The following is a 16,379-nucleotide window of genomic DNA, read 5'->3' on the forward strand; positions in this document are numbered from 1 at the left end:
TGTAATCTTGATTTTCCACACCACGCTCTCCTGCAGCCTTCCCTCGTACAGCTCATCAGAACTATTTGTTGGCTCTTATGCTAATGATTATTGCTAGCGACGTGCGAGATTCACGCCATTCGTCAACGTTGACAGCGCGCGCCGATTTCCCTTTTGGCATGCCTGTGACTTGGTGCTGGTGCGTTTGAAAATGTCTACGTTTGGATGCGCACAGCAGCGGTATTTTGCACACAGAACAAGTTTAATTTATGATTCTTGCGCGTAGATATGGTGTACAATGCTAGAAATGCATTATTACTGTACCGTTTATGTACGCTGAAATGCAAACTATTACTGTTAATGAAACAATAAGGAAACGATTGAGCGTTTGCAAAGAGAGTAAAAATATGCACTCAAACTGTGCATTCACTGGGCACAAACTATTCAACCCTTCCAACGCATATAGATCGCACACGAAAGTGACAAAAGTTGTTGGTATTTGTGTGCTGAGCACGTTGCTTCTATTATTAACACACATTTTCGCACAATTCCGCTGCGGACGGGGGTTTGCGTGCAATGTATGGGGCGAAAAAGTTTGCCAACTAAACACTGGCCTGGTCTGGCCATCCACCGACACCCCCCTCCCCTTTCGGCAAGGTTTTGCGCGCGCTGCTTGCTCACCCCCAGCACATTGGCGTTTTGGGGTTTGGGCGAAGGGTTTGGTTCTTCCAATTCTGTCGCGTGAAGCTGTGATTGAAGTGCTCTGTACAAGCGTGTGTGTGTTGGATGGAGTTGGAGTCCCTCTTACCACCCCTGTATGAAACTGTTTCAAGGTCACTGTGCACTGTGAATCGATTGTATATCGAAGGCACAGAGGGGCAATCTCTCGGTTCGAGCGCGGTTACTCTCGAGCTCAACACACTCTCTAGCGTGCGCGTCGTCGTCTGCACACACAACCCTTGATTTTCCGCGCCCCATTACGCTTATGATGGACCACGGTAGTGTAGATAGACTCAGTCGTGCTTCTGTGAGCGTCACATTTCGATTTCACCAACAGTTTTTGGTGATGGAGCGTTGGGGGCGTAGAGGCGGTAATGCGGCTCAGTGAATGGTGTTGGGGGTGCGTACCTAACGAGCCGTAGTTCATGATCGAGGCTTTAGTTGGCACGGTGATCGAGGCCTAGACTTAGCGGAAAGTGATGAAAACGAGTTTTTGATTTTACACAACCACTCATAACGACGAAGCGCCTAGAATACATGTGTATGCAAGAGGGTTGTTTTTATATTAGAGCATCATTTTTACTTGCCTGAAGATAGTCTGAGTGAATAAATAGGTTCTTGCCCTTATTCGTGAATTAGAACAAAAAAAAGGTTGAAGTAAAAAAGGCATCAACTGAAGACATAAAATTATTTACGTTCATCAGAATTCAAACAAAATTCATTTGAAATACAAAAGAACAAAAACCGAACTCATTTCCTGTCTGTTACTATTAGAACCTTTTTTTTATTTAGTACGTCGCCTCTTAGAAGTATTTAACACTTCTTGTGCTAACGATAGATTTAATGTCCCCAGGAATTTCAAGATTTTAGTTTGTTTAATGGTAGTGATAATGAACAATTAGAACCTTTAACAGCGTGAATTTTCACCTTAAAAGATATTTATTGTTGACATATAAACTCCTCAAACAGCACCGAGTTCGTGGTGTCTCAATAGATTGTTTCAACATTGATTAAATCGTTTGCATCATTGCTCGAAATAACAAAATTACCGAAAAAACCGAGTTCAGAACCATCTTCTCAACCACATCGCATGAGTATGCCAACAAGGCGGTCTAGCATGACATTAAATTCAGGAAAATTCCAACCTTTTACGATGCTTTTTAGAGCAAATCTCCAACAGCAGCATTTAGGGACAAAACAAATCAGAATCGCAAATCATACATCTTACGCTACACTTTATACACGCCTGTCTATGCAACTTATGCCTGTCTATGCTTGGAGTGCACCTTGCGACACGCCTAAAACGCCCCCAGAGCTCCCAAGACGCCAGCAGTTTCGTGGACACAATCTTTTTTTTCGGTTGTGTGTTGTTGCATCGGTAGCCAAAGGGGTTCGTCGCTTGGCGTTAGTCGTCGCTGCCGCCACCCATAAAGTAATCCACCATGACAGAGCGCCGATCCGATCGACTTTGAAGAAGGGGCTTTAGGGGTGGAGATGGAGCGGAGGGAGGGCTTCACCCGGTGTGGCACACGCTCACCGTGAAAAACTTTTCGGACCTCCTTTTTCGCCCACCGGTAGATGACCGGCCGAAGGTTTTTCCACGCCATCTTAAATTGGCTAACCTCGCGGCGACTGCACACGCGTGCGCACGATCGAGTGTGTGTGTGTACGTACGTGTGTGTGTGTGTGATGCAGCGATCGCGGCTACTAATCCGCTTCGCTCATCGTATTGAACTTAGTGGCGTTAGGCTGAACGTTAAGCGGAAAGAGAGGGCACACAAGGGTGTTTGGCCAACCGCTTGGTGTGTTTTTGTGGCGAATATTTTTTCATACATCTCGTCGCCGTCAGGTGTGTGTGTATGAGTGTTGTAAATATGCAACAAAATTATTGACATCTAACCCCGCTGAAAAACACGAAAGCAACATTTTCCCTCCTCTGTGCGTTTGTGCGCTTGGACCACACTGACTTTTAGTTTCAGACCATTTGTAGACCGCTCTCGAACAGTGCGGGCAGTGTTTACTTTTCACGCTTCGGTGCACCCCCTAGTGAATAGTGAAGGGCGGGGAGGAGTTGCTTTTCTTCTTTAGTTTAGCTTTATTTCACCGTCGATCCATGGCCGAACGCGCGTACATGCTTCGGCCGGCGGCGGCCACCACCAGCCATCCGATTGCATCGCCGTATAATAATGCTGGCTGGGAGACAGGAAGAGGCAGCCGAAATGGCCGAGCGCGCTGTTGTTGGGTAGCATTGCAATGCCAAATCGGGGTACCTGCGCAGGGTTAATAACGGTAGCCAGGGCGTGAGTGATGGGCCGCCGCACGGGTGGTGGGAGCCGCTTTAGTAGAACTCATTGCCGGAATACTAAGTACGCAGCACCACAGGCAGGCTTGAAGGGGTTTCACCTGATCACGCGGTAAGCACGTTTCGTGTATGTGTATGTGTGTGTGCGTGTGGTTTCCCTTGCAGCGGGTCGTGGTTTTGGGAAGGCACTGCACGCCACCAATTATATCGCACCGATAGGCAAATAATGGCATCGCATCGAATTGGATGTGCATCAGGTCGGTGCACAAATCATCGACCGATAATAGCGTCGTCCTAGTTGTGCGGAGGCGCTTTGGAGTGGGGCGAGGCATTGCGGTTGGCATTATTTCATAAATTATCTGTCGTTACTTAATTTGTGGCTTCATTCTTCTTTTCGGCTACGTAATATTCTTCTTTGACTGAAATTAGCCTTGTTTGGGATATTTTATTTGAGATTATAGTGGTTTTGAGATCTAGGTCACTCTTTGCTCATTCTTTTTGTACTTTTTTATTGGTGTTATACAAAATCGTGAAATTTCAAAACAAGTTTGCCAACTATCATATAGAATAGACAATAATCCTATGGATCAATGTCTGGGCTACACAGCGGAGGAGATACAATGTCCATTTTCAGTGTTTCTTAGTATTTTGTTAAGGATGTCGTTGCAGCAGTTCTTTAAAAAGTGAACTAACGGGGTTCGTCGCTTGTTGACAAATACCAAGATTTCCCTTTCGGAGAAATTTCCTAGCTTTTAAGCGATGGGTAATTATTTGCTAATATTCTTGTAATGTGTCCAATAGGATCCTCAGGAACATTTATCCACATTTGTATTAGTAAAGCAGAGATCCCTGCAATAACGCACTTTTTGTTACATCAGATTCCTTGTTTAGCGTGTTTTTTGTCTATTATTTGTCTAATAAGAGTGACCTTGTCGTATCAAATATTGAGTGGAACTGATGTCAAGATGTAAACTTTATGGTTTCGCCAAACGAATTAGCACAATTTAGTGAAATTGATGCAAAATGCATCCCCTTCCCGGTTGAAACAAAATGTTGAAATCGCCATGTTTGGGCAATAAACACGATAATCGCGGGCAGTCGTTGCTGAATGTCAAACACTCGACAAGCGTTGGTGGACTATCATAAATGGCGCTATGGCGCGCACACTCCCTCCCATCGTTGTAGGAGACACGATCAAACCCACCTGCCCACAGCACCGCCCAAGAGGGTGTCACGCAATTAGTAATGTTAGATAAGTTTTGGCAATTTCAGCAGCAGCTTGAACCTTCCGCGCGGATGAATGAATTTGAAGTCTCCTCCACCACATGGCGTGCTACTACTGCATACCAAACTAGCTGCTCCCCCGTCGGATCTATATTTAGATTTACAGCCAGCTCACTCCACACACACACTCGTCCCGTGTTAATGCACATAAAAGCGCGAAGTAGGTTGAGTAGTGTTCGATCGTAATACATTGCACAAATAATGCCGCAAACGAACGCGCGCACAGCGACTTAAGGATCTGGTGTGATAGCCCCACTGATCGGGGTTCGAAAATAGGTCTGCGCCGCGGTAACACGTACACACACTAATGCTACCACCGCGTCAGGGATGGGGTCGACGATCGTAACGTTACGACATCGCAACTAATCATTTTAATCCTCCCGCAATTCCACAAATTGCGTCGCGTGTACCCACAGAACCCACAGTAACATCGTCCATCGCTCTGTGACCTCTACGAACGTGCAGAACGTGCAGTGTGATAGCAAGTGTTTTTTTGGTGCAACGACGACGACAAAGCGACGAACCCTATTTTTCTCTCTCATACACGTGCGAAGTACAATCGACAAGCAGTGATACGAATCCTGTAACCATCTTGCCATTAGCTCGTAGTTCCTGCAAGGAATTGCTCCGTTTTGTTCCTAGTGTGTGTGTGCTAGTGCTCCCTTATTATATTGATCGTGTGTGCGCAGTGCATTAAAACATAGTTTAAAAAAAGCATCTTACAAAGGGAAAGAAAGAAGACTGCGTGAATTCACCAACCGCCAATATCAGTGCCCGCCCAACCATAATTCCATTTGATCGATCCGCAACGATTGTGACCCATTCAAATGTGACTGATTCGTTGTGCCACGCTGTGGAAGTGATTAAAGTGTGTAATTTCACCCTCGGAGTTCAGTGCCTTAGTAGCAACAGAGCAGTGGCAGTACAGTGTAGCGAGTAAGTGAGTGAGCGCAGTACACCAGGTGCGTTGTTTGAGGAACCGCGCCCCGAAATCGAACTGTATTTCATATTTTAGCGCGGATCCTTCACACCGTCAGCCGCCATGTCCGCGGTACCGGTCGTCTGGTGCTCGGACCCGAACTCGTCGGAAAAGAAGCAACCGTTCGCGCTGCAGGGCATCCAGCTGCAGGGCAACATCACCGAGAAGCATGTGCTCGCGATGAAGGAGCTGATCAATGCGGCGTCGGAGGGCCGGCTGCTGCTGCCGACCGACGGTGCCATTGTCCTGCTCGACTGCGGCCTCTCCATCGGCAGCATGGTGATCGAGGGTAAGGCAGGGAAGGAGGTAGCGGCCGCTGCAGCCGCTGGCAACCACAGCACGGCAAATGGCGAGCTGCTACTACCAGCGGCCGGCAATCATAAATCAATTCTGCCCTATCGGCCTGCTGCCAATAATTGTGACCAACCGTCGCCGGTCGACGGGGTGGAAGGAGGAGACTGTAATAATCATAATAGTAGCAGTAGCGACAGCAGCGATGAGTCTGATAGAATAGCAGCAGCAACAGCAGCGACTAGTAGTGATAGGAGATGGCGGCTCGAGGCGGCCGAGAAGCTGCGCGTCATGCTCGAACAGCAGCTGGACGGCCGGGGGGACATTGATCCGGATCGGGCGAATGCAACGGTACCTCGACAGCAGGACGAGGAGGACGTAGAGCATAGTCGAACCGGTGCAGAAGACGTAGAAGAAGTGACAGACGCTCGAAACGATCGTTTAGGTGCTGGTGAGCAGCAGGAGATGATTGATTTTCCAATCGACGACGCTGCCAACCACGTGGACGGTGAAGAGCGGCAGCAGGAGCACCGTGATGGCGAACAGCAGCAGGGAGCTTTGGAGCGAAGCGGAGGTTCGTCGCTTGGTGCCGAACTGCTCGGGCCCGAGCTGCTGTACGAATTTCTGTGCTGTGCCAAATGCATGAACGACCCAACGTCCAGCTGCTCCAACCTGCCCAGCCAGCGCACGCGCAGCCTGACCGCACTGAACAACAGCTCCAAGCTGCTGTCGCGCGTACTGAACGGGCGGGCGAAGGCGCGCCTCTACTGCGACCCAGTGTACAGCATCTCCAACCTGTACTTTAAGCGCTTCATCAATTACAAAATCACCAAAAGCCGTCGCCCGGTCATACGCAAAAGCTCCAGCCGAAGTGATCGATCCGGTGGTGGTGTTGTTGGTGCGGGAGACACTACGCCAGCAGGTATTACCACTGTCCCGGATGGTGGTGGCGGTGGCGGTGGCGGTGGCGGCAAGAAGAAACACTTCGCCGAAGGTTCGCCAGTGTACGCGACGGTCAACAAGAAGCTGAAGCTAAAGTCGCGCCTGGACGCGCTGCGGCGCAGCGGCCATATGGTGGAGGGACGGCGCATGCGCCCCAGCAAACCGCGCGACAGGCAGCAGCAGCAGCTGGTGGTGGAGGAGGAAGTCGGCGCCCATCCGGCAATGCCGGAAATTTTCATCTCCGGCGCGTCCGGTTCGCCGCTCAAGCACCCGCCGCTCGGCAGCACGAGCAGGAAGACAAGCTTCGACTCAACCTGCACCGTCAGCTCGATGGATTCGGGCTTCATCGACCAGCAGCAGCGGCAACAGCTGAAGCAGCAGCTACAGCAACAGCAACAGCAGCATAGCACGGTGGAGGAACGCCAACCGAAGGGTGGTGCCAGCAGTGAGCAGGAGGAAGACGATGGAAACGATCGGTTGAACGATCTGTCGCAGGTGCAGATCAAAGAGTGTCTGGTGACGCAGTCGCGCAATCGGCGCAAGTCGTACGAAGAGTTCAAGTCGCTGTTCCGGCAGGAGACGGCGGCGGTGGCGGCGGCCGCAGCACCGGCCAGTGACGTTGTTGGGCACGCTGGACGGGCCAGCAACACGGCCGGCCTGCCGCTGCCGAGCGTGGACGAGAAGGAGAGCGTGAAGGCGCGCCGCAAGTCATACGAGGAGTTCAAGGCGTTAGTCAAAATTTGTGATACTAGCTTTAGCAGTTTGAAGTCGACGGCCGAGGAAGAGCCGGACCGGGAGTCAAGGGAGCAGCAGGAGGAGGAGCAGGATGCGCGGGCGCAACGAGCGGCAACGCTGCCCGCATCGGCAGCCAGCACCATAACGGGCGCCTCGGCAGTCGGCAACTTGTTTAAGATGAAGCGCAAAAACTCGCGACGCCTCAGCCTGAAGAAGCCGCCGACGGTGAGCGGAGGCGGCACGCCCGCAGCAGACATTCAGCGGTCGGCGTCGGGCCGGGAGCTGGTGAAGGGGAGCACCATTTACGACATTCTGCGCAGCGATCGTAAGTCATCGGCACCGGCAGGGACGGCGGCAAGTCCGCTGATCAAGGATTTGGGCCAGCTGGCACTCACGCGGCGGACGGCGGATGAGATCTACCGCAAGAACTACAAGATCTACGACAAGCTGATCTCGTACGGCAGCAAGGCGTACAAGCGGTACGACAAGTACATGACGTACGGCACGATCTACGAGATACTGCACCGCAAGTCGGACGCGGCCGAGGACGTTTTTCTGCGCAAGCGCGCACTGTCGGAGAAGTACGCCAAGCGGAAGGTCGGCGGTACGGCCACGCACTACGGCTCGGTGAAGCTGGGCACGATCTACGACATACTGCAGGGCAAGCACCAGCACCAGCAGCAGCTACCGATAGGGACGAACGCGAGGAAGAAGTCTGCACCCGCCGGTACGGACGATGCTTCGCCGCCGACAACGCTGTCCACGATCTACGACATCATCCACTCGAAGAAGGCGGCCGATCCGGCAGCTTCGCCGAAGGATAAGGCCGGCAAGAATCGGTTCCTGGTGAAGAAGATCACCGAGGAGGAGCTGCACCTGAGCAACGAGAACGATCGCAACGAGCTGAATCTAGCGGCGATCGGTACCGCAACCCCTGCCAAGGGGAGTTCCCTGGAAGGAGCTGCTGCACAAAAGACTGGTGACGATACGGCACCACCATCACCCGACTACACGACACCGAAATCCGTTGGTCAAGCGAGAAAGCCGACGCGAACGCGCCGCTTCTCGAACATTCTCTCCTACAGCTCGTCGCACTCGCCGTCGCCGAAGGTATCCTGCCCAACGGTTAGCCTCACAGCGCCGGCCGAAGAGCCCCGGCTGGACAGTGCCCGGCTGAAGCAGATAGCGGCCAGCGATGAGGACCTGTACAAGAGCGCCACGGCGAAGCTGCGGGCCGCCCAGCAGCAGGTCCAGCGCCATCAGCTGTCGGTCGATGAGCTGTACGCGCGCATCGGCAAGATGCGCAAATCGGCCACCGTCGCGTCGGCGCTCTGCACGAAGATCGACGAAGTTGTTGGCGAAACGGGTGAAGCAGCGGCGATGGTGGAGGGTGGTGCAGTGAAGGTGCTGGAACCGCTGCAACCGACTCGGCCGCAACAGCAGCACCATCTGCTGGATGTCCCCGGTCGGCGGCAGTTAGCGTCGGCGGTGGATGTCGTTCAGCCCGGGACGATCTTTAAATCGAACTCGCTGGACATGCTTGCGCCGAAGAAGCTGTCGCGTACGGCGCGCTGGAGCAAGCACGTGCACGATGCGGCCAGCGGGCTCAGTGGGCCGATCCGCAAGCTGTCCCCACTGATCATGCCGATGCGCAAGGGCGAGCAGAAGAAGAGCACGAGGCGGCTGTCCGAGTTTACGCGCGGCGAATTTCTCAACGAGAAACCGTAAGTAGAGCGCTTTGGGGGGGTGAATTGTTTATATTGTATGCTTTTGATATTTATGAAGAGTGTTCTAAAGTAATTAAAATAGACGAATTGAAAAAGATTTTAAATAGTTTAAAATACATTTTAATATGAAATGGAGGCGCATGGTCGTTGTTACCAAAATTAATTAATTATTATTTGTTTTCTCAGCAAAAAGGTTCTGTAATATGTTTTAGAACAAATGATGCTTCGTGCCACTGTTTTTTCTTCTTCTTAAAATGCCTTCCAAATTGAAAATTAAACCACACAGGAGCTCTCATGGTTCGCATTTCTCCCTGCTCAACATTCATTTCCGCCCTATCCGAAGAATAAATTAGCTCCGGATGGTCAATTTATGCTTCTTTTTTGGGGCTATTTTAAGCACTGCTAAACCGATCACATAAATAATCGGCCTCCAGTCGGCAGGACTCTGACCTTTGCCAGTGCAACATTTTCGCAAGAAAAAAAAAAAAACATCCAAATTTGCAGCACGATCAGCATCATCATCTTCGCTCGGGACTTGGTGGTGGTGCATTCGATTTTAAACGCTCAAAATCACGGCATGGGGTGCTTTTAGCTACTCCACCTTAATGCTCCTCAATGCCCTATTGTGTTTCTGAAGCATCTTCTGCAAAGGAAATAAATATGAATAATGCACCCGCCGGCCGAGGACCGGTTTGTTCTGCGGCCTACCAGCCCCTTCGGGCAAAGTCGTAAATATACACCACCAAAACGAAATGAAAAGTTATTACTCTTCCCTACGGCCTAATGAAAATTAAAAAATTGTTTCCAAAACCCGAAATGGCCCGATGTGCAGCGAACTCGTCCCGTTCTGTTTCCTCCGGCGGCGCGGTACGGTGTTCTTCATTAGGTTTTGGGTGTTGGTGTTGGGCCCTAGGATGCAATCTTAAGCCCTCCTGTTCGCCCTCCTCCTCGTGCGAGCAGAGAGTGTACGTTTGCTCGAAAAAAGGAATTGATATTTTCTTAAACTATCCATTCTGACACGTTTCTGGCAGGTTCGAGCGAGATGTGCAGTTGGTTGACCACAAAAATTCAACCCCAACAGGAGAGGAAGAAACGCAAACCTCTTCTCTCTTCTTACCTTCAGGGCAGTAAAGTGGGACATACAGAAAATATGCGAAACGAAAGAAGGGAGAAAACGTCCTGCCAGCATGCGCAAGACGAGCGAAAAAACGTGATCGGTTTTTGGGCGTACTGCGGGGTTGGGGCTGGTGTTGTTAAATATTAATTTTTCTGAGAAGGGATAAAACATGATCTTGGCCCTGAGTGGCCCGGACCTCCTTTCATGGGCAAACGCACTGAGTGCGGCCTTGCGAAGCGTCAAAAAGGCATCGAAAACGTTTTACGCCCCGGTTCTCTTTCCTCTTCCTTCCGATACGGTGCTGCTTGGAGTTTGATTTCCAGTTTTATTTTGTGGGTTTCTTTGCTTCGGTTGCTTTTTTCCCTCGCGCGTTTGGCTTGGTTAATAGCCCGAAAAACCTTCCGAGCAAAACTGGAAACACGGGATCGCCTGTTGGGTTGGGTTGATGGTCGAGCCAACTTCTGCGCCCAAGTAAATATTGATAGCCCGTTGAACACAGTGCTGGGGCTGTCCACTTTTCGGCTGCTGCAGAACAGGTTTTTTTTTCGTCGTTCCCTTTTGCGCTTGAGGGGTTTCCCGTGTTTCCCAACCACCAGAATCGATGCATTCTTCTTCTGGTTTTGGGTTTGCTTTGCATCTGGTGCACTCAACAATCGCTCCAACATCGAGCAAAACTGCACACGCCGTATCAGTATTATCACTTTTCTGTCCTCCAGTGTGTTCGTTCGATTGGTCGATTATTTAACGACAGGAAACAAGACACCAACATGGCTGGGGTTTTGTGCCACGGGCTTGACCTTTCTGTGCACGCACGCACCTTGCCCGACGAAGCAGCATATCCGTACGGAAATGGAAATCCTCGGTACAAGTGTCGGAGCGGGCCGACGACAAGTTGTCAAGGACTTTCGTAACAATTCACTCACTGCCCCACACAGCAGGACAATATTGTTATTTAATTAGCGATTGGTGGTGTGTTTTTAGTTTGCGCCTAATGGTGGCCAATCAATTTTAAGCTTCCTTAAATGTTGAAAACATTACACAAGCTAAGAGCCTTTTGCTTTGCCCATTTTGAAGCTGACCAATCGTACGTAATGTTGGACACAGGTAAAGGGAAAGCGTAATTTTCTCTCGCCATGGGATGCGTCTTTTTCTGCATCTCGATGTAAATTGCGCTCATTCTCGCAAGTAACACACACACACACAGTCAGCTCGATCAATGATTGTAGCGCGTTGATTATTACAAATGTGTTGACACGATGAATGAGCAAACGGATCGTGGATTCGTGACAAAACGATCTGCTGATGCTGCTGTTGACGATTATTCATTCGACGAAAGGTGATGAAAGGAATGTGGTAGTAATATTTGCTGGTGTTTTTTAAAAATAACTTTGATTGCTGAACACACCACACCGCCGGACTTGCTGTTGCTCGGCTCGACAGAGATTAATCACTTGCCTTGTGTGTCGCTTTCACTAGACCGGCCAGCGTGTTCGGGAGGCGCATCATATCTCCGGTTGAGCATAATGGACGGTTAATGTAGGTTAAACGAAAATGACTTTCATTCTTACAGATGCTGGTGGTGCGAGCAAATGCATCCGCCATGAGAGGTGAAGCTCCGGCTCGGGCGGGTAAGGGCAATAGAAAATTGCACAAAACTGGTTGCACTTTTCTTTGTGTGCTTTTTCATTAAACATTAAACACTTTCGCTCGGGGGCACTGCTGAGACTGCGCACCGCGGCATCCTTCTTCTTCACTCCTCTCGATCGAATTTCTCTTGCTTGCCGTGGTACACACAAAAGACATGCACCACCAAAATTAGGCCAGCTCTATTAAATGTGGTGTGTGTGTGTGTGTGTGTGTGTGTGTGTGTGTGTGTGTGTGTGTGTGTGTGTGTGTGTGTGTGTGTCCACCGCGGAGGGAGAAAAGAGCGAGAGCATTTTCTGCCCCGTTTTTCCCCTCCCCGCCATTACTGGCTCCCGGAAACGCAACGGTAACGGTGCGCGACTGGTTCCTTTCTTAATGGCATGTTACGTTTCCCCAGTGCTGCGCGTATTATGTTAATTCATGTCACGAACCCCCTCACATGAGTATGCCGTGGTATGCGACCGATTAAACTGGAAATATTACACCCTCATCGGTTATCGGACAGCCGCCAAAAATGCACCGGTTTCAAGCCGAAACGAGCATTTTATTCTAATGAGGGCGGCGGAGGGATTTTCCTATACCCACCAGAGCGCAAGCACACATATTATCGAACGCTTCGGTGTTGTTGTTAGAGAATTCCAGCAATGCTGAAAATGAATGCTGCATTTATGTCTACGATAATCAACAATGAACCCGGTTCGGTTGGAGCAAATGTATTGTAATGGGAAGGGCCTTTCGCCCTGCCAAGACGGGCTGTTGGCCCCTCGATTGGAAGCCATTATGCTTTTAATAGACCTTTCGGACGTGGATAGTATCAGCGCAGAATAGCTTCCACTTAGAAGAAGCCTGCCTGGGCTCTGCTGGAAGCAAGCGACGAACGTTGCCGAGCGAGAGAGTGCATCAACTCCTAACGGCAGAATTTATTTTCCCTTTTGGTTTTTCACTGCGACTATGATTATGTGGCCGGTGCCGTGCGTCATCGTGCCCCGTAGCTAGGCGCTATTGTATCGCATCCCATCCGGATGGACACGTATCGATGACTCGACCGGCACCCCGAACACTCCGGAGCAAGGAGAGATGGTAGTATTATTATGCAATGGTACGGCTACGCCGAAGAGATTCAGTCCGGTTGGTGGTGCCGTTGTTGTTGCTGCCGCTGTGTGGCTTCATCCGCGAGCGCACAACACTTTCCGGATGCAACGAGCAAAAGCATCCCGTTCCCCGCAGGCGGAGTGGGCAGTAGGGGGAAAGGCAAAAAAAAGGTTATGCCATCGATCGACTTGCGATGCACATTGCTGCAGGGAAGACAAAGCGACACAGTCTCCTCTCCACCGGACACGGGCACGCGGGGAAACATCGGCAGAAGGAATACGGCCAATAAACATACTTTAGCCTCCGCCTCGAAACCAGTTGCAGCAGCACCGACGGCACTCGTTTGCCCTCTATTTCTCCCTGCTTTTTTGCTGCTGCTGCTGCTGCACGGCAAACGACCCCGTCCATCCGCGGCACAATGCACCAGCTATCGGGGGGAGTGCATCGGCCATCGAGTGCAGTAACACCACGCGGGGTTCGTCGCTTGCACAGCCCATCTCTCGCGGCGGGTGCGCCTTCGCGATGCTGTTGTGTTCTGGTTGCGCGCGTTGCTAATGGGTGATGGTCGTCTTCGTCTTCCTTCCATCCCGGATCCCGGTCAAGAACATCATCCTCCGGTGGGTGGAGCGAGAAAGGGTAGTGGAACCCGACTACATTGCGTTTTGCGATCGTTTGGCTTCGCGCGTTTGTGTTTGCCTCTTTGTTTTGGTTTTCTTCGAGCGCGCGCGCGCATAGCGGCGACAGAATGATGCAATGGAAATGATGCTGCTCACCGCCAGAATAGTGTGCCCCGTTTTGTTCGCGCACTGATCGGAGGGCATCAGATCACATTAAACGAATCATAATTTATAACGCGCACACATGGTGTGTTGTTGGGGTGGTGGGAAGAGAGGAGGGGGAGACGTGTGTGTGATGTGTTCCCTCTGTTCGCTTCTTGCGCTTACGATACGTGACGAAAAAAGGAATCACGCGGGGCCCTTTAACGGCTGCGATTAAAGCACACACGTACAACACAAAAGTGTTCCCTTTATGTGATTACAGGAGATCGAGAGACAGAGGGAATGAGGGATGGAAAGCGGGGTGGAAAATCTCGCGAGGTATAATACCCTTTGCCCCGGGGCAAATGAACCTCGCGGGGCGTTCGGTTTCCAAGAATAGAACGGTTTTCCTTTTTTCACTGCTGCGTTAGAGGTCGTTTGGCGGGGGTTTGGGAAGAAGGCGGTGGTAGAATGATGAGGTAAATTAATATCCTTATGTTAATGGGCATACGCGTGCATAATGTTACACACGCAACCAACACTGTGTAGCCGTAGGATAATGATCAGCGGGCAATACTTTGTAGCTACTTTATTACGACATCTTCGCGCAGAACAACGCCCTGCACGCTTATGTTCCCTTTCAATACTTTCTATTTCCAGAACGCCAAGCGCGTGTGATGCTCTTGCTCAAAGACTTGTATAGTACTTATGTCTTTATTGTTTTGAGAGTTTGAATATGTTCAACATACGTTTCTATTTAATTGTTTTTAGTACTTTTTATTGATTTCTTTTACGTTTTACTGTCGGTGTCACAACATTTTGGCTCTAACTCACATATTTTTGTCTGTAAGGCACACATGTTTGACAGTTCTCCTCAATTTTTGTCTTTAAGGCATCAATTTTCGACAGTGAGAGTCAATCGCTTTATTTACAAAATTCCTTGCTGTGTGTGCCAAACTTATTCTAATTATTTTTTGTGTTTAATAATAGAACTGATAGAATTTCAAAAAAAAAATCAACTATTTTGACAATTTTGAATGTTTTAATAGAGTGAAAAGAATGGCATGTATTTTTAGACGCAAACTATGTGTTGATAATTTATTATATTTCTTAGTATTTTTCAAAACATTGAAATGAATTTATAAATTTTTGTACTGCTTATTAAACAATTGTCATAAATCTGCTCAAATACCTTGTAAAATCATAATGATTCCTACAAGAGTCAACAATTGTTGACTTACAAACAAATATATGTGATTTAGAGTAAAAAATGAATGCCTTGGAGTCAAAAACCAGTGCCGTTAAGCCAAAATTTGGCGTCAACAACTGCAATTCGATAAATTTGATCATTCCATTGGATCATTGGTGTAAAAAGGGCAATTTATTGACTGAAATATGTAGTATTATTAAAATATTATGAATATATTACTAATGGATGTTCATTTTTTTGCATTTCTTCTCTTTTTTAGGTAAGTTTGCCAACCTTTCCCAACCTTTGTGTGCCTTTCAGTGTATGGCTCTATCTCCGCGGGTAAGCTTAACCAAACCAAAACCAAACACAAGCGAAAAGAAAACATTCCCCTCAGCAAGCAAGCAAGCAACAACCGTTCTGTCTGTCATCCATCCGTACGCGTCATTAACATCTGTAAACATCAGCCTAGCTGCCAGGCTCAAATGCCGCCAGAGATGCCGCTATGTAGGACAACTGCACCAACTTTCCATAATGACCATCGGTGGCGTTGTGCGTGCAAGGTGGTTGCTACTACGGGTGGTCCGCTAAAAATACCTACACTCCCGATATGGTTCAGAGCTTTTAGAAGCGATCGGAAACTTGGAAACCGTGGTGCGCCCCGATCGATCACGCGACCAGTTTCCGCGACCACAGCCAACGGCGCGGTTGATCGTGTCGCAGCACATTTCTTTCTACGTACATCAAGTGACCAGAGACACGGTCCATTCTGGCTAAAAATAGTTGCCGCGCACGAGAGGACACCAGGTGCGGACGATTCAGTGCCGTTTGATGGTAATTAGAAATGGCATGCGCGAGCGCGAGCACACCAACCAGGATGTTAGGATGAGGAAGCATTTCTTCTGCGCTAGAAGATACGTGAGGGAGCTGAAGAAAAAAAAAAAGGGTGCACAAAGAAAGAGTCTGTGTGCTGCTAAAGATCGATGGCAAAGCAACGCGCGCGCCTGTTTATGACGGAGGAAGACGCATTTTTTCACTCCTCTTGCAGCAGCAGGCACTGTACTCGCTACGGCAGGGGAGTTTAGAGGAGAAAAAGGGGGTGATTGGGGGAGCCTGTGTTGTCGCCCTGCCAGCGGACCCTGGCCTTCTTGCTTGGGACACCTTGGGACGTGGCTAATCTTTCACTTAATGGACATAATTCTCCGTGACTGCAGCAGGAGCTTTCGTTCGAGGAGAGAGACGAACCTGAACGCTTCTCCACAGACAAAGAGGGCGTCCTGACGCTGTCCAAGCACACACACACATACCAAGGGTAAATGAAATGCAGCGAAAGAGACGGTTCCCTCACTCCTCACTGCCCTTTGGTGGCCTCGGTTTGGCGGCCGAGCCTGGGCGATGGTGAAGATAAAACAGTTTAATTATCCGTGCACTATAAACAGTGCAGTTATCCAGCCAGCCAGCCAGCCAGCCCCACCGCTTTCCTTTCCCCAAGCATATGTCACTTCGCTCGATGCGCACCTCATTTCCTGCCCGCTGGCTGTCGCTTATCAAAGCGGGCGATTTGCTGCATTTTAATTAGAAAAGAAAAAATGCATCGCTAAAAATAGCAGGCGCTCGGAT

The 16,379-nt window shown here is 49.7% G+C and overlaps 1 protein-coding gene across 6 annotated transcripts in view; it reads left to right on the forward strand.

The window, feature by feature from the left end:
- LOC120898750 (tyrosine-protein kinase Src42A) overlaps positions 1 to 16,379 on the forward strand; it is an 89,723-nt gene that overhangs the window by 44,100 nt on the left and 29,244 nt on the right. For 3 of the 6 annotated variants that reach the window (XM_040305028.1, XM_040305036.1, XM_040305044.1), the window contains exon 2: positions 4,702 to 8,956. The exons of the other annotated variants lie outside the window; for them this stretch is intronic. In XM_040305028.1, coding sequence (XP_040160962.1) covers positions 5,328 to 8,956 — 3,629 coding nt within the window. In that variant the 5' untranslated portion in view covers positions 4,702 to 5,327. The remainder of the gene's footprint in view (positions 1 to 4,701; positions 8,957 to 16,379) is intronic. 6 annotated transcript variants of the gene reach the window in all.

The sequence above is a fragment of the Anopheles arabiensis genome, chromosome 2 (assembly GCF_016920715.1).
Source record: "Anopheles arabiensis isolate DONGOLA chromosome 2, AaraD3, whole genome shotgun sequence".
Lineage (NCBI taxonomy): Eukaryota > Metazoa > Arthropoda > Insecta > Diptera > Culicidae > Anopheles > Anopheles arabiensis.